The 26,068-nt window shown below is 42.6% G+C and overlaps 1 protein-coding gene across 1 annotated transcript in view; it reads right to left on the reverse strand.

The window, feature by feature from the left end:
* LOC127575526 (dynein axonemal heavy chain 8-like) overlaps positions 1 to 26,068 on the reverse strand; it is a 443,415-nt gene that overhangs the window by 139,372 nt on the left and 277,975 nt on the right. The window contains 7 exon segments of the mRNA XM_052025459.1: positions 1,159 to 1,396; positions 2,534 to 2,674; positions 6,104 to 6,345; positions 9,092 to 9,338; positions 14,461 to 14,622; positions 16,642 to 16,776; positions 22,334 to 22,441. Of these exon segments, the coding sequence (XP_051881419.1) occupies positions 1,159 to 1,396; positions 2,534 to 2,674; positions 6,104 to 6,345; positions 9,092 to 9,338; positions 14,461 to 14,622; positions 16,642 to 16,776; positions 22,334 to 22,441 (1,273 nt within the window).

The raw sequence follows: 26,068 nt of genomic DNA on the forward strand, positions 1-26,068 counted from the left end.
ACCCACTCCCTCCGTCTCCATGCTCTTACACTTTTCAAATGAAGACCAGTGCACACTTGAAGAACAGAATCTTCTGACCTGGCACATAACAGCACTCAGGACTTAACTCTGAATTCAACAAGTTCAAATGACCAGATTCCAAGTTTGTATCAGAATTTGACAGCTTTGATGAAAGGTCAGCAAAGGTTAACTCTGCTTCTATTTCCACAGATGCCACCTGACTTGCTAAATATTTCTAGCATTGAATGTTTTCCTTCTCTAATATGTATCTTACAGTTCCAGCATTTTCATTTTATTACCACCCCACCTCAAACACTTTCCAGTCATAGTCTTCTTTGCACATAATCTCCAGAGAGATCAGCTGCAGATTACAAGCCTTATTGTGTGCAGCTGGTCACCACACTTTAGAAGGGATGTAATTGTGGCAGAATTAGTGCAGAGGACATTCTCTGGGATGTTGGAGACACAAGATAGAGCATAGAACATTACATTACAGTACAGGCCCTTTAGCCCACGATGTTGTGCCAACATTTTATCCTGCTCTAAGATCTATCTAAACCTTCCCTCCCACATACCCCTCCATTTCTATATCATTCATGTGGCGATCTAAGAGCCTCTTAAATGTCCCTAGTGTATCTGCCCCCACAACCTCTGCCGGCAGTGCATTCCATGCACCCACCACTCTCTGGTTAAAAAACTCACCTCTGATATCCGCCCTATACCTTCCTCCAATCACCTTAAAATTATGCCCCCTGATTATTACCCATTTTTGCCTTGGGAAAAAGTCATTAACTGTCCACTTGATCTATGCCTCTTATCATCTTGTACACCTCTATCAAGTCTCCTCTCATCCTCCTTCTCTCCAAAGAGAAAAGCCCTAGTTCACTTGACCTATCCTTATAAGACATGCTCTCCAATCCAGGCAGCATCCTGGTAAACTTCTTCTGCATCCTCTCTAAAGCTTCCGCATCCCTCTTGGAATCTGGAGCAATAAGCAATCTGCTGGAAGACCTCAGCGGGTCGAGCAACATCTGTGGTGGGGGGGGGGGGGGGGGGGGGAGGAATTGCCACTTGGACCACATTTGTTAATGTTGAAAGTAGGCTGAATAGAGGCAGGTTCTTTGGCTAAAATTCATCCTGTAGTTATATTGTTCTTACCTGTCTTATTAACAAGAAACTCAAACATGGTCTGATTGCTATCTGCAGGGATCACTGGTAGGTCAAGTCTACTCCTGTGCTTCCGGAGGAATTGCTCAAGTTTAACTCTGCCATCTAGCTCCAACAAGGCACCAACGCTCCACATCAGTACAAATACAAAGAGCCGATTAAGCTGCAATTCATCAGAAAGTCCTCCATCTTCTGTTGAAGGCATCAAACCATCCAGCAGTATAAGTGACTAAAGGAGATAAAATCATCCCTTGTTGGTCAGTGCCTCTCTTGCAAGAGGATTTTTCCAAAATAAGAAATATTAAATATTTAAATGTTTCTTAAATGTGTATTAACATCCAAATAAAGCACAACACTCAAACGTCAATATATTGATCCAGAACTTGCAGTCAGTGACGTCATGCCAGTCAGTGACTGGTAGATGACATTTAAACAACCTTTAAATTTACCTCAGATGATTTCCTGGCAGGAACTTATAGCGAGAAGCTAGCCCAATTCTCAGTGGCTTTGAACCAATCTGTTGTTATGCAACCACTAAGCTCAGACCACATGATGTCAGCTGTTTAGCATGCAAAGTATTGTGTTTTAGTTTCAGCATTCTTAATTTTGAACCAGCATTTATCAGTGGGTTGATAGTGATAAGAAAATATTTTGGTTCATAGAAGTCATACATTATGAATGCAGTTTAGGTATTGCTTATGGCCCACAGTACCTCCTGGAAACTGAAAATTAATATGTTAGGTACAATCTGTTCTTCATCCTATTTATCATAATTAATGGTTCAGGGGTCTACAGTGAGGTCTGCACCAGGATTTTGTGCAGCCCACTCTGTTACCAACATTGTCCTGAAGGTTCATCTCTAAGACAGACAAAATGATTTTGATCAGGTCAGTTTGGTCCCTCCTGTTCATTCCCTCATCACTTTTGGCATGCCTGGTCTGACAGCGACGTTCTTCAAGAATTGTTTAATTTGGTCAATGGTCTACCAACAATTGTTTGTTTCTGCACATTGTATTTTCTGATCCACAGTATATTCTGTGCATTATACTTTATTTGACTTGAAGCCATAAGTCTTTACAGCTGGTTTCCAGAATTAATTCAAGGACTCCTGGATTTACTCCTCACCTTGAACCTGCTTCTAGTGAATCAAGATCAACATTCAAAAACCTGTAAAACAGAAATGCTGCAACACTCAGCAGGTCAGACAACACCTGTGGAAAGATGCTTGGAGTGCTTGTAGCATTTTCTGATTTTATTCTAGTGGATCAGTGTTGCTAATGATGCAGAATATACATATAGTATTGAAAAGGCTTGGTGGTTATAAATATATATTCAATTCAAACATTAACATAAAAAGATTTCCAACCTGCATAATGTAGTTACACTCCAGCAGCTCCACTACTGGATTCAGATTTAATTTCATGTACACATAACTTTCTTCAAAGGCTTTATTATACAGGGCTTGTAGAATTTCAGCCTCCCGAGGAAGACGTTTATTTAACCAGGCCTTTAAGTCAAAGCACAGAAATTTTCAGAATAATGATTGAATCCTGTTAATTCTCTACTTCTGATTCTTTTAACCTTAGCTATTGTCTATTACCTTTTAATGATTAATCTTTCTTTTGAGAATCAAATTGTAACTTTTGAACAATGATTTTTGGGTTATGATCACATTTCTTACACCTGTTGTAATACCTTTGAGGTACCAAATCAAAGACACGGCCTACCAACCAAAAATTGAAAAGAACAACATCATCATTCTAGTAGCTCCAGGTTTCTTATGTCATACTAAACTATGTTGACAATGGATAAACTGCTAAATAACTATTAATATTTTCAATCTGATAATAAGGGACTACATTGGGTCTATGGGTCTATATCTTGGAATGTTACCGAAGTAGCAATGGTACCAGGATGACAGAAAACATTACGTAAAAATCACAAGCACTGTACAAACTGGCCTGGTCAGGTCAGGAGATATGTAAATGGTATCTTTGTAAGTGGACAATGCATATCTATGGTAAGTTTGTGATTGAGCCAATTATTATTCCATAGGTTTAATAACACAAAAATGTACAAGGAGATAGTCTGGAAGTGATCAATTCAACAGCCAGGGAATAAAGGATACAGAAGAGACTGCAGATGCTGGAATCAGGAGCAACAAACAATCTACTGGAGGAACGTAGCAGGTCAAACAGCATCTGTGGCAGGAAAGGAAACAATTCCTTTCTTCCTACAGATGCTGCTCAACCTGCTGAGTTCCTCCAGCAGATTGTTTGTTGAGCCAGAGAGTAAAAGTTATTTGAACAAAAAGCTGTAGATACCAGAATCCTAAAACAAAAACAAAGGATGTCGGAAGGTTGATTTGACTGCCAAACAACAGATGTTCCTTAGATTAGAGTCATCTAATTTATGCTGCAGTGTTCTAAAATTGCACAAAGACTGATGCAATTGTATGCAAGTTTGATGCTAAAAGCACATTAGATGCACAAGCCACATCATGACACAAATACTGGGTTAAAGTTTTGTAGCAGTGTAACATAGAAATGATTGCAATTGTACTTTGTTCTTGATAAAACTCATTTTCATCTGTGTAGTCCTGATAAAAGCAGCACAAGGCATTCAGATTTCTAGGCAACAAGGTTGGAAAGAAATACACTCTTGTCTTTTCACAGTATTAAGTAGTCTGTGTGTGTTAAGTGGGATCCTACTAAGGACTATAGGATCACAATCTTCTATCAACTGGGTTGACTTTGCACAGTGCTTATAGCACTCCGATTGCCATGTAATATTGCAGTTCTACCTTCTCTTTTACATCCCTCCCTGTCATGCTTGAGCATTCTATAGCATTCCTATCCTCCACTCAACCATGTCTCCATCACAGTAACAATATTCTCATGTGTCTATCAACATTCTCAGTCCAAATGAAGGGTCTCGACCTGAGATGCTGACTGTCTATTTCCCTCCACAGATGCTGCCTGACCCACTGGGTTCCTCCAGCTTTTTGTGTGTTGCTGTCAGTACAGCTGCGTTATGTGTAAGACTCCATATATTAAAATAGATGAAATTTAACCTCCTTCCCTTCCATCCCCCACCATGTACCCATGTCTTCTCTGAATTCGAGGCTGTCGTAGTTTTCCTTCCTACCACATCTCCCACCCCCCTCAGCTGTAAATATACCATGTCCCATTACGTGCCAAATTAGTTTACAACAGCACGAGCAAAACTCCCAGGAAGGATATTGGACACATTCCTACTCAGTTGCAATCTGTCCACCTCCCTCCCAGACCATCTCTTTAGCCACACATTAATTTGGCCTGTCCTCCAATTCCCATTCTTGACTGCATATGTCACAGGAAGTACAATCTTAGAGATAGCCAGATCCCTAAATTCATATTGCAGGACCTCATCCCTCTTTTAACCTGTGATATTGATAATAATCTGAACCATGACTTCTGGTCGTTTACCCTCTCCCTTTTAAAATGCTTCACAATCTTTTTGACCCAGGCGTTAAGGACACCACACACCATTGTGGATTCATGTCAAAAGCTGCAGAAATGCCTGTCTATCCCCATCACTTTTGAGTCCCCGACCACTACTATCTTTGGACTCTTGCACTCCCCCCATTGTTCAGCTGAGTCACCCACCATGCCATGACCTTGGTTTTGGTTGGACTCCCCAGACATACATTCATTCCAATCTTTTTGCAACATGCAGAAAGTTTTGGAGTTTGCAGTTTCCCTGACAACTTGCCTGCTCACCCATTCCTTCTCTGACTGATTGTAGAATCTGAGTCATAGGGCAGGCATAGTAGTGTAGTGGTTAGCATAACGCTTTACAGCGCCAGCGACCCAGGTTCAATTCAGGCTACTGTCTGTAAGGAGTGTGTATGTCCTCTCCATGTCTGTGTGGATTTCCTCCGGGTGCTCCAGTTTCCTCCCACATTCCAAAGACGTACTGGTTAGGAAGATGTGGGCATGCTATGTTGGCGCCAGAAGTGTGGCGACACTTGCGGGCTGCCACCAGAACGCTCTATGCAAAAGATCTATTTCACTGTGTGTTTTAATGTACATGCGACTAATAAAGATATCTTATATAGGGATACAAAGGAACAGCATGTGAAGCAGTTCCTTTGGCCCACTCAGTTCATAATGACCATCAATTGCCCATTTCCACAAAATCCTAAACTAATCCCATTTTTTATTCTCCCCACTATCTCATCAACTTCCCCCAGATTCAACTACACTGGGAACAATTTACAGTGGCCAACTAATCCACCGACCCACACATCTTTGGGATGTGGGAGGAAATCAGAGCACTAGAAGGAAACCCACACAGGGAGAATGTGCAAGCTCCACACAGCCAGCACCCGAGGTCAGGATGGAACCTAGGTCTCTGGCTCTTTGAGACAGTGACTCTAATGACTGAACCACTATGTCACCCTTGAGCCTGTTCTTTAAGCAGTGGAGTGTCCCCCTCTAAAACGTGCTATCTGTGTTACTCTCAGCTGAGCAGATATATCATAGTACCTCCATCCAGCACTCAAGCTCTGAAACCTGATGCTCCAGCTGGTAAAACTGTTCCTTACGTGATGTAGAGTGAAAGTTAGGGGGCCTATACACCACTCCCTCAAATTACTTTATTGTTTCTTATCTCCATTCAAACAACTTCTACATCCTAGATTTTTGAACTGTGGTCAGTCCTCTCCATTGCATCAAGTGAGAAGTGTGTTAGCTCTCTCCTATCACAGCAGCTGACCTTTAACCAGCCCCATGAGATGTTGCTCAACTTTGCCTCCATTTGAATGCTGAGTTTCCCAAATCCCAGGAAATCCACATTGGAAGCATTTATTTCAAATTCCTTCCAAGACATCACCTTGTTTATATCACAAATACAGGACATCAGAAGTATTTTCCATACATGCTGAGGCTGTTACCTTCAAAACTGGCTTCCAGCTAAGAGTAGAAGAGCTGATATAGACCATCCCCATCCTGGACACCGTGGCCGGAGATGCATTCTCAATGTTGTGTACCTCAAACAATAATTTGCAGGAAGGAGCCATGGGAATACGATCACCATTAGCCAGTGTTAAGGTCTTATTGTCATCTAGTACGGAATTTAAATTTTCTATCCATATAGCATCTACTGGGCCATCCAGAACGATCCAGATATTCTCACCTAGAAACCAAATTTACAAAAACCACACAGGTTTTTCACTGTACCTCGGTACAAGTGACAATAATAAACCAATACCAATACCAAAGGCATTACATGTCAATGTCTATTGAATGTATTAATTTGCTGTGTAAACATAAGATACAAAGACTTAATATTGTTGACCCGGCCTATAACAGCGGTGTCATCAGCGAACTTGAAGATTGAGTTGGTGCTGTATTTGGCCACACGGTCATGGGTAAACAGGGAGTAGAGCAGGGGACTGAACACACAATTCTGGAGAGTACCAGTGATGAGGGTCAAGCTGGATGAAATGTTACAACCAGTTCTAACCAACTGAGGTCTGCTGGTCAGAAAGTCCAGAAGCCAGATACAGATGGGCGCACATGGAATCCATGGTGAGTTAGCCAATTGATTACAAAATTGGATTGGAGGAAGGAGCCAGAGGGTAGTAGTGTAGGATTGTTTTTCAGATTGGAGCCTGTGACCAGTGGTGTGTCGAGGGGATCGGTGCTGGGTCCACAGTTGTTTGTCATATATATTGATGAATGTAGGTGGCATTAGTAAATTTGCAGATGACACTAAAATTGGTGGTGTGGTGGACAGTGAAGAAGGTTATCTAAGGCTACAACAGGATCTAGATCAACGATGAAAGTGGGGTAGGGAATGGCAGATGAAATTTAACTCAGCTATGTGCAAAGTGATGCATTTTAGGAAGTTAAACCAGGGCAGTAAGTGACAGGGTCCTCAGGAGTGTTGTAGAACAGAGAGGGTACAAGTACATAGTTCTTTGAGAGTGGAAACAGATGTAGACCAAGTCAGGAAGAAGGCATTTGGTATGCTTGCCTTCATTGGACAGGGTGTTGAGTATAAGAGTTAGGATGTCATGTTACAGCTGGACAAAATGTTGGTGAGACCACACCTGGAATATTGCGTGCAATTCTGGTTGCCATACTATAGGAAGGATGTGATTAACTTAGATGGGGTGTAGAGAAGATTCACAAGGATGTTGCTGGGACTGGAGGGCTTGAGTTATAAGGGAGACTGGATACGCTGGGACTGTTTTCCCTAGAGCAAAGGAGGCTGAGGGGTGACCTCACAGAGGTATAGAAAATCATGAGGGCATAGTTAAGGTGGATGGTCAGTCTTTTTCCCAGGATAGAGGTAGTTTAAAACTAGAGGGCGGAGGTTTAAGGTGAGGGGGGAAAGATTTAAAGTGGAGGATGCTGGGTATATGAAACGAGCTGTCAGTGGTAGAGGTAGGTACAATTACAACATTTATAAAGACATTTAGACAGGTTCATGGATAGGAAAAGTTTAGAGGGATATGGCCAAAGATAGGCAAATGGGAACAGCTCAGTAAGGCACTTTGGTCAGCATGGATAAGTTTGGCCGAAGGGCCTGTTTCCAACTCTATGACTCAATAAGTCAGTGATCTATTTTGGTCTTCTCCAGACCCTATTCAATTCACTCTGTGTGATGTCAAGAAATGGCTGGGCATGGGAAACATCCAGAGCTGTGAGCCTCAATGATATCTCAGCTACAAACTGTAGAATAGTGCTCTAGAATTACCTATTTCTCAAAGCACCCTGTTTGAGTAGAGCTACAACATTGGATGTCTATCTTACATAGTGCAAGAAAATTTCAAGCCAGAGTGAGGGAGAATTTAATGGAAAGTTGCAGCACGCCAGAAAATTCTGGACCAGTTTTATAGAGTCATACAGCGTGGAAACAGGCCCTTTGGCCCAACTGGTCCATGCCAACCAAGATTCCCATCTAAGCTAGTCCCATTTTCTGCATTTGGCCCATATCCCTCTAAACCTTTCCTACCCATGTACCTGTCCAAGTGTCTTTTAAATGTTGTTAATGTACCTGCCTCAACCACTTCCTCTGGCAGCTCACATCCATATACGGACTACCCTCTGGGTGAAAAAGTTGCCTATGAGGTTCCCAGTTAATCTCTCCCCTCTCACCTTAAACCTATGCCCCCTAGTTCTTGATTCCCCAACCCTGGGAAAAAGACTGCATGCCTCATGATTTTATACACCCCTCATTCTCCTATGCTCCAATGAATAAAGTCCTAGCCTGCTCAACCTCTCTCTATAACTCAGTCCCCCGAGTCCTGGCAACATATACGTAAATCTTTTCTGCGTTCTTTCCAGCTTAATGGCATCTTTACTCTAACAGGGCGATTATAACTGAACACAATATTTCAAATGCGGTCTCACCACGTCTTGTACAACTGATGCTTTTTCACTTAAAGTATCAACTTTATGGTAGACCATTAGAAACACCAAGGAAATAGGTGTTTATTCTAAAGTGAAGACAAGAGTTACAGTAGGAAGCAGGCAGGAAAATGGAACTGAGGCTAAGATCAGTTGTAATTTTATTGAATGATAGAACCGGTTCGAGGGCAAATGCCCTACTCTTGCCCCTATTTCTCTATTTTGATGAGGATGATGTAAAGAGTCTTCTCATACACATCATGGCCCCCTATCTTAATGTTATTAGTTATCAAATAAGAAAAGCTATCTGGAGAATGATCTATCACTCTTGTATCAGGTAGATTAGAATTTATAATATGCTGATCTATAAAATGTTAATGTATGACTCAGATACTTCTGGATAAATTTTCATCCCCACTGCCTGCGCAATTGTCCTGTTTTCATCAAAGTTGAAAATTATCTGTCTCACTGGTTTCAAAACTATGGAAACAACTAACAATGCAGAACTTCAGAACTGGAATTACCTTTTTTTGCTTTAATGGATTTCCTCCAAAGTGTTGAAAAGATTCCATCAGTCCAATCATTAGTTGCAGTATCTAATCGGCCAAACATCTGTGGAGCGGTGATAGCCTTAGGATTCATGCGCATCTCCCGATGAGGGGCTCCACATTCAGTCAGTGCTTGCATTAGGATGCGAATGACACAAGTCTTTCCAGAGCCACTCGGACCCAACGTCATCAGTCCATGACGAACTCTGGCTATTTCAAACAGCTGAAAATTGAACAGCAGTCTTTTCATGATAATTCAGCCCAAAGTGTCTGTATTGCTTAAGAAACAGATAACCAATCTAATTCAAGAGCAAAAAACAAACTACCAGAGGAACTCAGAGGGTCAAGTAGCATCTGTGGAGGCAAAGGAGTAGTCCATGTTTCGGGTTGAGACCCTGCATCAGGACTGAGAAGGGAGGTGGCCAGATAAAGAGGTGAGAGAGAAGGGTAAGGCAGGAGCTGTCAGGCGATAGGTGTAACCAGGCGAGGAGGGAGATGATGGGCAGATGGAGCCAGGTCGTTGAGGAGGAGGGGAAGAATCAGGAGACAGTGGCTGGTAGACGATAAGCAAAGACAGACAAGGAAATAGAAAAGGAGCCAGATGGGAGGAGGGGAAGGAGGCAGACACAGAGACAAAGGCGATGTGGAACCAGATGAGGGAGGGGGTAGGAGAACCAGTATGTGTGTGTAGGCAGATGGAACCAGGTGGGGGAGGGAAATGAAACTGCGTAACTGGGAATGGGGGTGGGTGGGTGGGTGGGGGTGGAAGAAAGGAGCACAGGGAGTGCGAGTTATCTGAAGCTTGAAAATACAATGTTCATACCACTGGGTTGTGGACTACCCAGGCAGAATATGGAGGTGCTGTTCTTCTAGTCTGCATTTGGCCTCATCCTGGCAGTGGAGAAAGCCAAGTACTGACAAGTCGCTGTGGGAATGGGAAGGGGAGCTGAAATGGCATGCAACCAGGAGCTCAGGATGGCATTTGAAGGCAGAAACTAGTTGTTCCACAAAACGACCGCCTCTTCTTGCCAATGTGGAGGGCCCACATCGAGAGCATCAGAGGCAGTAGACGAAGTTGAAGGAGGTGCATGTGAATCTTTGTCTGACCTGGAAGGGCTGTCTGGGTCTCTGGATGGTGGTGAGGGTGGATGCATAGAGACATGTTGCCCCTCCTACTGTTGGAAGGGAGGGTGCCGGGGGACAGAGAGGGATGGGTGGGAAGGGATGAGCAAACCAGGGAGTCACAGAGAGACTGGTCCAGGGTTCAGGGATGGTGGTGGAGACAGATATAATAAAGGAATTTAAGAGGCTCTCAGATAGGCACATGAATATTGCAGAGAATTGAGGGACATGAACAATGTGCTGGCAGAAGAGATTATTTTAATCAGGTGTCATTAGCTTAATTAGTTCGGCACAATATCATGGGCCAAAGAGCCTGTTCGTGTGCTGTACTGTCCTACGTTCTATGTTCCTGCAGAAGGCACAAATGAGCAGTGAGGGGAAGATGTGACTGATGGTGGGATCCCGTTGCAGCTGGTGGAAATGATGAAGGACGACATGTCGGATGGGAAGGCTGGTAGGGTGGAAAGCCAGGACCGAGCAAACTATCCATGTGCTGTTGTGGAGGTTAAGGGCGTAAGAGCAGAGGTGCAGAAAACGGAGGTAATGTGAGTAAGTGTTCCATCAACTACAGGAGAGGAGAAGCCACATTTCCTGAAGAAGTAGGTCATTTCAGATGTCTTGGAGCAAAAAGCCCCATTTTAAGGTACTCTTACATTTGCTGTAGTCAGGAGTCCAGAACATTATTTTACTGTGGAAGAATTATACAGGCAATCCCTGGATTATGAACGGCCAACTCATGGACCCCCCTACATACGAGTGAGCTCTCATAATATTCAAAATTCAAAAGTCTGATGTATGTATGTACGTTCATTCCTCTAAACAGCAGAACTAGTTTCCTCTATTGGTAATTGTTCTTTCTCATCAGTCTTATGTGCTTTTGATGCCATTCATTCCAATACAGTGGAGGTGTGGTTACCATATTGAGTGATCTTTGTGTATTTTTGTATTTTCTGACTTACGGACAAAATCAACTTCTGGACATTATAAAATCAGAACCAGTTCATTACCCGGGGAAGGCCTGTACTGCCTTTAGTGTCACTGGAAAACTCAAACAAATTTATCAAACACAATTTTCCTTTCAGAAAACTATGTTGATTCTGCTTGATTGTCCTCTGACTTTCAAAATGTTAATATTGAATTCCAACATTTCCCGATGACAAATAATAGGCTAATTAGGTTACAGATCCTTGGTTTCCATCTCCCACCTTTCTTGAATGATGGTATTATATTTGCAGTTTTTCAATCCCCTGGGATCTCTTCCGAATCCAGGGAATTTTGGCAGAAAACAACCAATACATTCATTATCTCTGCACTGATCTCCATTTTGAATGAACATTGCAAATGACCTCTGCACAGCCCTCCAGGGTAGGGAATACCATGGTTTACCATCCTCTGAATGAAGAAATTTCACGCCATCTTAGTTGGAAATGTGACATTTGGTTCCCTCAGCCAAATCATTAATATAGATTGCGTTAGCTAAGGCCCAAGCGCCGACCCCAATGGTACCCAAGCGGTCACAGTCTGCCAACCTGAGATAAACCCATTAATTCTCACTCTTTGCTTTCTGTCTGTTAACAGATTTTCAAACCATGTCAGTACACCGTTCACAATTCCATGTGCTCTGACCTTGTCGACCGACTTCCTCATTAAAACACTTCGAAAAATCTAAATACACCACCTTAACTGATCCCCCTTATCTATTCTATTGGTCATGTACTTCAAGAACTCCAACAGACTAGTTACACAAGGATTCTCTTTCATAAGTCTGTGCTGCCTCTGCTCAATCTTATTATTCTTTTCTAAAGTTATCTGGTGTTCAATTGCTGTGCACTGAGTGAAAAGCAATGACAAACTGATCTATTTATTGTGATGTATCAGCTGTTTGTGACTGCAATGCCATCCAGCTACCATCAATATCAACCACAATTGAAAGAGTTGAGAATATGTAACAATGTCTAGACCTGCAGAAAGGAGCTGATGCAAGGGAAGTGCATTTTGTGCAGGGGTCAGTGGTCTGTTGTCTAGGTACCATTCCTTAGGAAACGGAAAGTCTGTAGCAAACCATTTCAGAATTTGGATTAGGGATTCATTTATTTATGTGTAATGATCAGAGCACATGTAAAATTATAGCATGTACTCTGGGCTCTCCTTGTTGATTTTGGTTGAACTATGTGGGTATCAGGAATCGTAGAGAGGGTAAATTTAACTGGATAACTGACATGTAAGCTTATTATAAGAAACATCTTTCTATGAGGGAACCCGTTATTGCCCTTTCAGTCATTGCCATTCTCCTGTGTTAGGAGACTGTGGATGTTCAGTGGGGACTTCCTCCAGTAATTTTCATTGCTTCTGCTATCTTCAAGCTCTGGGCAGAATTCATCATCCTCTGACACAGCTGTGATCTCTACTGGCTAGATAACATAGCAAACACACAATGATGAAGTCAGCACATTTGTTTGGGATAAATTTCAGGGTATGAGTAGCCAGGAGAGGAAGATAATACCTTAGTGCCAAAGATCCAATCCTTCAAGTGGTGCCAATCACCAAAAACACATGTAATTTGCTCTATATCTGTTTCCTATGAGGAATAATTTCTGGTGATCTGTGACCAACTGTGCATTGATGGAGCAAAAAACTTTCCTGTTTACCAGAAGTTCCTGGTTATTATGGAAAGCCCTTGTGGGCATGTGAATGGCTACCTGCATTGAGGTAAATCATCCATGCTGGGAAATCCTAATGCCCAATACACCACCTACTCCTCAAAGTAGATTGAAACAGTTGTCCACAACTAGAATGCCTGGGTGATCTCAGTGATGCTGTAATGACCAACAAACTGTGAGGCTTTGCAGTGATTCTACTGCCACTTGTAAAGAACCCCTGGCAAAGAAACTGAGAATCAATGTGATCTTGAACTCAAAAGGAGAAAGCAGTTCAGGCCTGAGAATATGGTTGAAGGTCTTCTCATAGGACATTATATTCTTGGAAAATCTGAGCCTGCAGATAATTTGCTCATTAGAGAAGAACTGGGAGGAAGTGGTGTCCCTGAAGACTTTGGAGGATTGAGCCCTTTTGGGAAGTGCATGTCTGAGACTCCTGGCCCAAGATCTCCGAACCATCAAATGTTGTCTATTGTCACCATAGTGATGCCTCCAGTAATAGATTACTGCTGGCAGCATCATTGCTGAAACCCTTGTAGAATTGGTTTCTCAGCAGCTAAATGCAGGAAAAAACACTCACTGTTAGTTATGGCACACTTTGAAGACTTTGGAAAATGTTTGACTAGCTTGCAGTGAGGTCCAAGCTGCCCAGTTGGCAAAGTGTTTCTTTGAATAAAGGACAGTGGCACAACAGGTAGAACTGTTGCCTCACAGCTTCAGTGACCTGGGTTTGATTCTGACCTTGGGTGCACATTCTCCCTGTGACCATTTGGGTTTGCTCCTGTTGCTCCAGTTTCCCCTCACATCCCAAAGACGTGTAGGTTGGTAGGTTAATTGGCTATTGTAAATTCCTAGTGCAAGTGGGTGACAAGAGAATCATGGGGGAATTAATGGACATGTGAGAGACAATATGCTACAGGGAAAATAGATTAGATTATTGTCATATACAGCAGGGTGCAATGACATTCCTTGCTCACATGAAGGTCACAGAGTAAATAGTATACATGGTAATAATAAATACAACAATAAACAGAGTGAACTCAAACATTTAGATAAATGTTCAAGCACTATCAGAATGTTAACAGACTCATTAAATACTAATAAGTTAAAAATGGCTTTCACCCTGTTGCTTCCAGGACATCTCATTGCAGAAAACTACCCCAAGCACTCACAAGAAATTCCATACCTTTCTGACCTAATTTACTGAGCTTATTTTTAATGTACCAATGAATAAATGAATTAAGATTTGTTAATTTGCTTTCCAAATTGATAATTACTTTCTAATTTTCAAAATTTGGGGATAGGACAACTCGTATCATTGCATGGATGATGTACAGCAAAACTAATAACTCCATTAAAATAAAGATGCTCATTATCTGAATGAACTGAACTGAAGTTGGACTACAGTTTCAGCTGTTCACTAGTTTGCTGATTTAAGAATATTTTGTTAAATTAGAAGAACACAGTGGGAAATTTCTAAATGTTGCACAATTTCGTGAACATTATGAGATACTAGTATTTGGTTATTGTCTGTGTGAAATATTAAAAGGTTGTATGTGTGATTACCTGAACAAGTTTGAGATTCCATGGTGGGTGATTGACTAATCCTGCAATTTCCACCTGATTAGCAACAGCTGCCTGCAGTTCCACATAGGTGCTACTATCCAATTGTATACCTGGGAACAGGTCACTGATCAGGCTAAGGAAGAGGGGTTCATCTTCATCCACCTGTGAATTAAATGCAATTCAATTATGACAAAGTAAAAGTAGAAAATGGTGATCAGGCCAAGAAGCATTTGCTCTGAGTACAATGGTTCACTGATTACATACCAGGCTAGTAGCCCAGAGGCAAGTTCAAATCCCACACAGCAGACAGAAATGTATGATCAATTAATTAGTTAGATAATGAATTTTATTAACAACCTAGTCTCAGAAATGGTGACTATGAAACTACTAGGTTATTGTAAATACCTATCCAATTCACCATTGTCACTATTTAGTCTGACCTACATATAACTCCAGATGTACAGAAATATGGTTGATTCTTAACTGATCCAGCAAACATGCCATTCAGTTAAACAGAAAGCAGCAATGCTGCATCATATTAGGAATGAAATAAACCACATGGCACTAACCCAGGCACTGAATTCCGACATAGCAAGTGGCACTTCTAGTTCTATCATCCTTGCAAAGTCCTTCTCATGAATATCTGGAGACAGGTGCCAAAATTAGAGGAGATGCCTCATAGAGACAGCTTACCTATCATCACTCTCACAGATCCGTAACACATAGCTGAACTAGACACCTCTATCACAACTGCTGTATATGACCTTTCCCACCGGTGGGACAGACCCACCAAAGCTGGTGGCACAGTCGTACACAGGTGAGAAGGAGTATCTTTCACATTGACTTCAGATTGAAGTTTTATGGCTTCAGGTCAAACAAGAGGAAGGAAATCTACTGATTGCCAGCTGTAAATGAAAATCAAGAAACTGCAGATGCTAAACATCTGAAATGAATACAGAAAATGCTGGACCTGGTGCTGGCTACTTGTGACTGTTTTTATATATGCTTTGGCCTGTAAATGAACAAGTAGTGCTGATTGATTAACGGGAATGTGTAGAATGGTAGCAATGAGTCTTTTGGACTATTGATCAGGAGGTAGAGTTCAAATCCCACCATGGCATTTGGGAACATAACTTCGAGCAATTAAATAAATATGCAATTCAAAAAGTTCACCTGAATTTTGATAACCTCAACACTGCCAGATAGTTGTTTAAAAACTTATCTGGTTCACTGATGTCCTTCAGAAAGGAACTCTGCCATCCCTACTGAGAATGATTTTTGTGTGACTCCAGACCCACCTATGTGGGGTTGTCTCTTAACTAACTCATTGGTTCAGCAGCAATTAGGAACAGCTAATTAATGGAGGCATTGCACGAAATCCATATTTCTCAATGAATTAATAAAAACAGCATAAACTTTATGTGCTCCTATACTAAGGCAAATGGGGCTGAGTTAAACATGCATCCCAATTCATGCATTGATTTTACAGTGCTATCCAGTTTAGCTCCCATAATCTCATCCAGATTGCTGTACTTGTTCACTATAACCAGCTTAGTATCTTTATTAATCAATAGGCTTTCCTCTCATTGAACATACAGGAAGTGCTCCTCTAGAATGCAGGCATCAGTCACATTGCACTATTCAGTCATAGAGCATAGAGTAATACAGCATCTTTGGCCCAACTCATCCATGCTGACCTTAGTGCCCACCAAACTAGCCCTATTTGCCTGCATTTGGCCCATATCCCTTTAAACCCCTCCTATCCATATAGTTACCGAAATGTCTTTTGAATGTTGTTATTGTACCTGCCTCAACCACTTTCTTTGCCAGCTCATTCCATCGACAAACCACCCTCAGCATGAAGAAGTTGCCCCTCAATTCTCTTTTAAATCTTTCACCTCTCACCTTAAACTATGCCCTCTAGTTTTAAGTTCCCCTTCCCTGGGAAAAAGACCATGTGCGTTTACCCTACCTATGCCCCTTGTGATTTTATACATTTTACTTATTCTAAATCACTTGTGCTAAATACATAATATAAGAGTGGTTGTGCACTGCACCCTTTATCTAAAATTTGGTTCTGCTGAAGTCATTGTCCTGTCATAACTGGTACAATGAAATTTATTTTGGAACAATATTTCTTCATTTCAAATATTTAAGAAAATTTCTCCAACTCTTCCTTACCAATTTAGATAGATTCATGTCTCTTAGAACTCTCATGACAATTGTTGACTCACTATCTTCCGGCCGTGCTCTCTTCTGAGCTCCCAATGTTCTTAATACAGAAAGAATATTTCTCAAGCCAAAGTCATAATGAACCTATAAATAATCAATAAAATTAATCATAACCAGAATGTTGAAGGAAATGATTTACAGTCCAAGAAGTATTATTTATTCAGCCCACTAATCCCCAGTTTGAGTTCTACCAGCATAACTCAGCACTAAGTCATTTGATTCTTGGCCCAAACTTGGACAAAAGGGTTGAACTGAATTCATGAGGAGAAAGTCGTCACCCATACACCAAGGTTCTTTTGCTCTTTTGCACTATTGCTCTACCTGAATTTACTCTTCCCTACTGAGCCTCAGACCCAGTCTCAGTGCCACTGACTTGGCTGCTGCTGTGCCCTGATAGGTCATCACCCCACCCAGTGGTATCCAAAGTGGTATATGCTGAGGGGAATGGCCACAGGGGAACCCTGCACTGACTGCTTACTCCCTTTACTTCTCCTGATGGTCAATCATCTATCTGCAGCCTGTACCCTGGGTGTGACAACCTCAGGGAGTCTCATCTACAAGGTTTTCAGCCTCCCGGATGGTCACAAGTACATCCAACTCCAGTTCCAGTTCCTTGACCTGGTCTGTCAGGAGCTGTAGCTGGGTGCACTTCCTGCAGATGTAGTCGTCAGGGAGACAGTGAGGTTCCCTGACTTTCCACATCTTACAGGAGGAGCATTCCACTGCCATAACTTACTAACCCATCCTTCCACATCCTCATCCAAGTCATTTATAAAAATCACAAAGAGCAGGGGTCCCACAATAGGTCCCCATGGAACACCATTGGTCACCGACCTCCAGTCAGAATATGCACCCTCTGCCTTCTATGGGTGAGCCAATTCTGAATCCACAGAGCCAAGTTTCCCTGGATCCCATGCCTCCTGACTTTCTGAATGATTCTCCCATGAGGAACCTTATCAAATGTCTTACTGAAATCCAGGCACATGTTTCCTCTTTTATCCCTGATCTGTACTACCCTAACTCTAGTCATCCTCCTATTCTTCACACACATGTAGAAAGCCTTGGGATTTTCCTTAATCCTACTTGCCAAGGTCTTCTCATGCCCCCTTCTAGCCCTCCAAAGTCCATTCTTAAGCTCCCTCCTGGCTACCTTGTAACTCTCCAGAGCCCTGTCTGATCCATGCTTTCTAAACCTTAAGTAAAACTTCTTCCTCTTGACAAGATGTTCTACATCTCTTGTCAACCATGGTTCCTTAACTCTACCATCCTTACCCTGCCTCAATGGGACAAATCTGTCCAGAACCCCATGCAAGTACTCCCTAAACAACCTTGACATTTTTGTTGTGCACTTACCGAAGAACGTGTTCCCAATTTACACTCCCAAGTTCCAGCCTAATAGCATCATAATTCCCCCTCCCCCAGTTAAATACTTTCCCATATCGTCTGCTCCTATACTTCCCTAAGGCGATAGTAAAGGTCAAGGAGTTATGGTGACTATCTCCAAAATGCTCTCCCACCGAGAGATCTGAAACCTGATCAGGCTCATTGCCTAGTACCAGGTCCAGTATGGCCTCTCCTCTAGTCAGCCTGTCCATATACTGTGTCAGGAATCCCTCCTGGACACACCTAACAAACTCTGTCCCAGAGACTTGGTTGAGAGAGGGGAGGAACATGCTTAACGTTCCAGGGTTTTGATGTTTTAGAAAACCAGGTAAAGTGGGGGTGGGGTTGGGAGAGGAGTTGTACTGATAATCAGTGACATTATCACAGCTGCATTCAGAGGGGACATAATGTCGGGCTCTTCCACTGAGTCTATATGGGGAGGACTCAAAAATGAGAAAGGTGCAATCACTCTGATGGGATTATACTACAGACCCCCCCAGTGGCCACTGGGACATTCAGGAACAGATATGCAGGCAGTTTAGGGAAAGGTGTAAAACAAATTGGGTTGTTGTTGTGGGAGACTTAAAGACCAACTGCACAGAGTACAGGACAGGAATGTTCCAGTAAGAAGGAAGGACAAGGATAGCAAGGTAAGGGAACCTTGGATGTCAAGTAAGGTGGTGAATTTAGTGAAGAAAAAGGAAATGTATGTAAAGCTTAGGAAGCTAGGAAACGAGCCCTTTAGGATTATAAAGAAGCCAGAAGGGAACTCAAGAAGGGAATTAGGAAAACCAGGAGGGGCCATGAAAAGTCCTTGGCAAATAGGATTAAAGAGAATCCCAAAGTATTCTATATATATCTATATATATATCAAGAGCAAAAGGATAATTAGGGAGAGGGTAGGACCACTCAAGGATGAAGGAGGGAATATGTGCTTGGAAGTGGAGAATGTGGGTAAGGTCCTAAATGAGTACTTTGTGTCAGTATTTACCAAGGAGAAGGATGTGGAGGATAGGGAGATCAGTGTGGAGCATGTTAATATGTTTGGGTATTTCGAGATAAAGAAAGAGGCAGTGTTGGGTCTCTTAAAGAGCATTAAGGTGGTTAAGTCCCCAGGGCCTGATGGGATATACCCCAGGTTATTGAGAGAGGCAAGAGATGAGATTGCTGGGGCCTTGACCAAGATCTTTGTGTCCTCTCTAGCCAGAGGCAAGGTCCTGGAGGACTGGCAAGTAGCTAATGTTGTCTCATTATTCAAGAAGGGGAAACAGGGATAATCCTGGAAACTATAGACTGGTGACTCTCATGTCAGTGGGAGGTAAGTTACTGGAGAGGATTCTTCAGGATAGGATTAATGAGTATTTGGAAAACCATGATCTAATTAGGGACAGACAGCATGGCTTTTTGCAGGACAAGTTGTGTCTTACTAACTTGATTGAGTTTTCTGAGGAGGTGACGAGTGTAATTGATGAAGGTAGAGCAATGGATGTTGTCTACATGGATCTTAATAAGGCCTTTGACAAGGTCCCTCATGGGAGGTTCATCCAGAAGATTATGATGCATGGGATCCATGGTGAGTTGGCCATTTAGATTCAGAATTGGCTTGCCTATAGAAGACAAAGGGTAGTGGTTGATGGGACTTATTCTAGCTGGAGGTCTGTGACTAGTGGTGTTCTGCAGGGATCCATACTGGGACCTCTGCTGTTTGTGGTGTACAGTATATAAATGACCTGGATGAAAATGTACATGGGTGGGTTAATAAGTTTCCAGATGATATGAAGATTGGTGGTGTTGTGGATAGTGTAAAAGACTGGCAAAGGATACAGCGGGATATAGATCAGTTGCAGATATGGGTGGAGAAATGGCAGATGGAGTTTAACCCGGCCAAGTGTGAGGTGTTGCACCTTGGGAGATCAAATGTAAAGAGACAGTACACTGTTAATGGCAAGATTCTTAACAGTGTTGATAAGCAGAGAGATCTTGGGGTCCAAGTCTATAGCTCCTTGAAAATGGCTACACAGGTTGATAGGGTGGTAAAGAAGGCATATGGCATGCTTGCCTTTACTAGTTGAAGCACTAAGTTCAAGAGTTAGGAAGTTATGCTGCAGCTTTATGAAACTCTGGTTAGGCAGCATCTGCGATATTATATTCAGTTCTGGTCGCCCCATTATAGGAAGGATGTGGAGGCTTTGGAGAGGGTGCAGAAGATGTTAACCAGGATTCTGCCTGGATTAGAGGGCATGTGCTATAAGGAGAGGTTGGATAAACTTGTGTTGTTTTCTCTGGAGCGACAGAGGCTGAGGGGCAATCTGATAGACGTTCATAAGATTATGAGAGGCACAGATAGAGTTGACAGCTGGTATCTTTTTCCCACAATTGAAATGTCTACTACTAGAGGGCAGGCATTTAAGGTGAAAGGGGGTAAATTCAAAGGAGATGTGTGGGGCAAGTTTTTTTACACAGTGGGGGTGCCTGAAATGCGCTGCAGGAGTGGTAGAGGAGGCAAATACGATAGAGGTGTTTCTCTTAGACGGACACATGAATGTGCATAGAAGGGAGGGATACGGACATTGTGTAGGCAGAAGGGATTAGTTTAATTAGGCATTTAATTACTAGATTAATTAGTCAAGCACAACAGTGTGGGCTGAAGGGCCTGTTCCTGGGCTGTACTGTTCTATGTTCTATTCTGTCCAGGATACTTTCTTTGCCTATCTTCAGCTACTTTACCAATTCCTCCCTTCCATATTAATATCAGAAGTGGGAATTTTTATGGGTGATTGCATAATGTTTAATTCCATTCATAACTCCTCAGAAAATGAGACACAACATGTCTGCAAATAGCAAGAGCTGGAGAAAATTCAGGCCTGTGCAGTTAAGTAGCAAGTAATGTTTGCATCAAGCAACAACTCTCTCCAGCAAGACAGAATCAAATCACTCCCCTTGTCATTTAAAGGTATTACCATTGTAGAGTCCTCCACTATCCACATGTTGAGAGATACCATTGGCAAGAAACTCAATCGCACCTTCTCCACATAAGCAGTCAAGCGTCAGGGAATTCCATGTTGTGGAAGAGGCTATTTTGAAGAGGCTATGAGTAAATCCTTGAAACTTTCCCCCCCATCTATCTGGTAATCTCTTGCCAACATCTTAGAGGACATCACTGACCAGAAACTCAATTGGATCATCCAGATTAATACTGCGATTACAAGAGTGAGATGGAATATTTTCCAATTGCCTGGATGGGCGCAGTTTTAACAATACTCAACACCACGAAGGGCAGAACAACCCACTTGACTGGCACCCATTCATCATATTCACTTCCTACGCTACTTGGGCACCACGACTGTACTGTGTACCATCTAAAAAATGTTACTCATCTCAGCTACTGCAGCAGCAGAACCTGTGATCTCTAGCACAAGAAAGAAAAAGAATGACTGTTGCATGGAATGCCATCATCCATCTGCAGGTTATACATGTCACACACAGTCCTGACCTGATAATATACTGCCATTCCTTCATCAGTACTGGGTCTAAGTCCAGTAACACTGTCTGATAACATGCTCTTTCTCTTAATATAAAGAGTCACAGCATGGAAACAGGCCCTTCGGCTCATTGAGTCCACACTGATCATCAACTATCCATTTACACTCAACCTACATTGGTTGGCAAAGATATGGAGGGCCAAAGGGCCTGTTCCTGTGCTTTACATTCCTGTCTTCTATATTCTATGATGGTCAAGAAGCCTGGCACCACCAAGATCTAAGCAGCCCTCTTGTTGGCACCCCAAACATTCACTCCCCACTTCGGCCACAGTGTGCATCATTTACAAGGCGCATTGCTTTTACTCGAAAACTGCAACTTCAAATACTCTTTGTATGAAGAAATGCTTTCTGACAATACTCTGGATAACCGAGTTATATTTCAAGGTTTTGCCTCCTTGTTTGAATCATCATCAGTGTGATAGTCGCTAATCACTCCACCTATTTCCATCAATGACTTCAACTCTTGATTTGCTGAATTCAAGGAATACAATCCTTAAATATGCAATCTATCCTTATAATTTTACTCTAGATTTATTCAACCAAAAGTTTCTTCCTCTTGATGTTAGATAAACCTAAATCCAGTCTGACTATGTCACAAAACAGTCCAAGGCACAATTTTACCGAAGATCAGGGAATTCCCATTCTTCCTTTTGCCAAAGGCATCATTTCTATAAACAGCGTGAAAGCAATTGAACTAATCTGTGACTGTTACATACCTGCTTGGTCAGTTGCTCTTCGCAGAGTTTGTAAAGTACAAAAAATTTCTGAGCCAGCAAGACGTTTTCCAAAAATCCAACACTGGCAAGCTTGACTCTTATAATGATCTAAAAAACTCAAAAAGTATTTTACAAATAAGCCATATTTCATATTCAAATAGAATGGCAATACAAAGATATATTTATATTATGGTAACAATATATTAATGGACCTGTATTGCTGGACACCTTTTAAGTTATAAATGCAGTTAGCTGCAATTACATAAAGTAACTGATCCGGACCAGTCACACTCTCAACATCCTACATGATCCGTAATGAGATTCTGCCATCTACATCTTTTCCATCACTTCAAAATTCTATGTCCACCCCCCAAAACAACTGGCAGTCCTTGCACCCATCCCCCATCAGCCTCAGCTCATCTGCAACTGTAAACATCCATTTCTTTGCTGCCTCTACACCTGATTGTTCCAAAGTTCTCTTGACTGGCCTCTCACTCTGAACCTGCCCTGATTTTAAGCTCATGCAAAACATTGCTGCCCATATTTTAACTCACCAAGTTCTATTTATCCATGGCTCTTATTCTCACTGACCTTCATTGGGTCTCAATTGAGAAACCGCTTCCATTTTTGCTTTGAAATCTCTTCATGACCCCATCCCTCTCTAAATATGTTTAATCCTGAGATCCTGGCACTCGTCCAGTTCTGGTCACTTCTGCATTCCTGATCTGAGTCACTTTTGATGTTTTTGACTTCAGCTGGCAGTGTTTTACCTTTTTAAACCTTCTGCCCTCTTTCCTCTTTTTTGGCGCTCCTTAAAACTTTTGCTGCTATCATACATGGCTTGATTAATTTTGCTTAATTACAGACCCTTAAGGTGTCTTGAGATATTTTACTACCTTAAGGACATATTACTAATGCAAGTATTTTGTTGATGAGATGCAAGGCAATGTGGGTGAGGCCAATGGCACTTGCACTAAAATAGCATCACCCATCTTCCTTGGAATCATCTTCTACCAGACTTTCTAGACAGAGAAACCTTCCATTGGGAGAAAGGTTGAGAACCAGATAGCACAGAATGAAGATGAAGAAAATCTGTGAACAGCACGTGATTGGGATCTTGAATGTACTGTCAGGGGAGTTGAGGAGGTAGAATCAACCATGGTATTCAAAAGGGAACTGGATAAGCACTGACAGGAAAAAAAATATGTAGAGCCTTGGGGAGAGTGGGACAATCTGGATGCTCTGGCATACAGCCTGCACAAACTTGAAGGGTTGAATGATCTCCTTCCATGCTGTAACCTTTCTGCGATTCTGTGATCAGCCTTTCTTGTCTGCCCATGTATGCAGGCAGACTGTTTGTGAAAGAAAAAACAGTGCAAAGGTGTACAACATAAGAATCATTTGGTCCAATTTCTAGACCTATAGCTGCTTTAGAAACACAGAGCTGTTTTATGAATAAAATCTCCATAACATTCTTCTCTGAGGTGTTAATCTCAAGGAATTTGAGAAAACCAGGACTGACCACTCTTCTGCAAAATTTGCAGTCACTAGTTATGCTGGGCTCTATTGTCCTTCCAAGCAGCAGATGCCACAGGCATGGAAATTCCTGCAGAAGAACCCTGGCAGGTTATTGCAGTTCTATAGTGCTGGGGTACTCCCTGTTGCAATGCTGCACCCACATTTGGAAGAGTGAATACTTATTCTGAAGGACTGGGTGCCAAACAAACAAGATGCTTTGATTTGAAACAATGTCAACTGGAGACCCAGTGGAGATGCACGTAGGTCTCACATTACCAAGGCGAATAGAAAGCTCTTCATCATCCTCTGATGTGGTGAATATATGGTGGAAAGATTTGAGGAGGCAGGATTTTGGTCATCCAGCACAAGATACACACAGGTCCTCCCCAGCCTACAAATGACCAACTAATGTGCAGCACGTACAGATGACTGAGTGTTTAGGAGACCGATGGCATGGATTTGCCGGCTGCGGCAAGGCTGCAGGCATCTTCTGCCATGTGGAAACTTCGTTTGTGGCTACACTTCTGACTTGCAAACTGTTTGGGTTACCGAACAGTTTACAGCAACAGAACCCTATTGTAACCTGGGGAGGGCCTGTATGGAAAAACAATGAGATCCTTGGGTCTAGCTGACACCTGTTAATTTAACTGTGTCAAGCCCACTTTTTATCAATAGATTAGATTTATTGTTTTAACCTTTCTCTGCCTCAGCTCCCAGCAGACTGATGAGGCCAAGAACAATGCAGGGCCTCTCCCAATACAAGTAACCATCTGCAGTGCCAAGAAGATTATTGATAGCGATGACTCCCCAGTCCCCTAGTTGTCAAAAACAGAAAATGCTGAAAACACTCAAAAGGTCAGGCAGCATCTGTGGTAAGAACAGAGTACATGTTTTATTTTCATTCATTCAAGGGATGTGGACTTTGCAGGGCATCCCTGATTGCCCTTGAGAAAGTGGTGGTGAGCTGCCTTCTTGAACTGCTATAGTCCTTGAAGTGTGGATACACCCATAATGCTGTTAGTGAGGGAGTTCCAGGATCTTGACCCAGCGACAGTGAAGGAACAGTGATTTATTTCCAAGTCAGGATGGTGTGTGGCTTGGAGGGCAACTTCCAGGTAGTGTGTTCCCATGCCTTTGCTGTCCTTGTTTTAGCTGGTAAAGGTGGTGAGTTTGGAAAGTGCTGTCTAAGGAGACTTGGGAAGTTGCTGCAGTTCATCCTGGAGATGGTACGTACTGTTGCTACTGTGCGTCAGTGATGGAATGAGTGAATGGTTTTGTGGATGGTGTGCCTGTCAAGCGGGCAGCTATGTCCTTATGGCATCGAGCTTCTTCAGCGTTGTTGTAGCTGCATTTATCCAGGCAAGTGGAAAATATTCCATCACACTCCTGACTTGAGCCTTATAGATGGTGGATGGGCTCTGGGGAATCAGATGGTGAGTTACTCGCCACAGGATTCCTAGGATTCCCATACATACAAATGAGCATTTGGGAGACTGGTGGGATGGATGGGGATGGATTTACCAGCTGTTGTGAGGCTGCAGGCACCTTCCGCCAGGTGGGAATGGGGCATTTCCGCTTGCCTTCTTTCCCCACTCCCACCAGGAGCTGCAAAAATTGGGGGCTGGGTCTCGCTGAGGAGAGCTGGGAGCACCAAGCAGTGAGGCCGGCTGGCAGTCACTCTGCCCACACCTGCTCACTCTCCCATCACAGCTGTTTCTGTGATCCTGTCCCACACACGTTTTTGTTAATTTCCAATTTATGAGCAGTTCGGGTTACGAACTGTTAGCAGGAATGGGATCCTGTTGTAACCTGGGGACTGCCTGTATGGCTACTCCATTTCAGTTTCTGGTCAATGGTAATATCCTGGGGTTGATAGTGAGGGATTCAGTGATGGTAAAGCCATTGAATGTCAGCAAGTGATAGTTAGATTTTCTCCTGTTGGATATGGTCATTGCCTGGAACTTGAGTGGCAGAAATATTACTTGCCACCTTTTAGTCCAGGCCTGGATATTGTCACTTCAACTCCCCCTCCCACACTATCACAGATATATCAGTCCTTGGCCTCCTCCACTGCCAGGAGAATTCCAAGCCCAAACTGGAGGAACAGCACCTCATTTTCCATCTTGGAACCTTGCAGCCTAATGGCATGAACATTGAATTCTCCCACTTTAGGAAATCACCCCCACCCCCCTCCCCCCACCATGCTTATTCTCTTCT

Source organism: Pristis pectinata, chromosome 10, assembly GCF_009764475.1.
Source record: "Pristis pectinata isolate sPriPec2 chromosome 10, sPriPec2.1.pri, whole genome shotgun sequence".
In the NCBI taxonomy this organism is placed as follows: Eukaryota; Metazoa; Chordata; class Chondrichthyes; order Rhinopristiformes; family Pristidae; genus Pristis; species Pristis pectinata.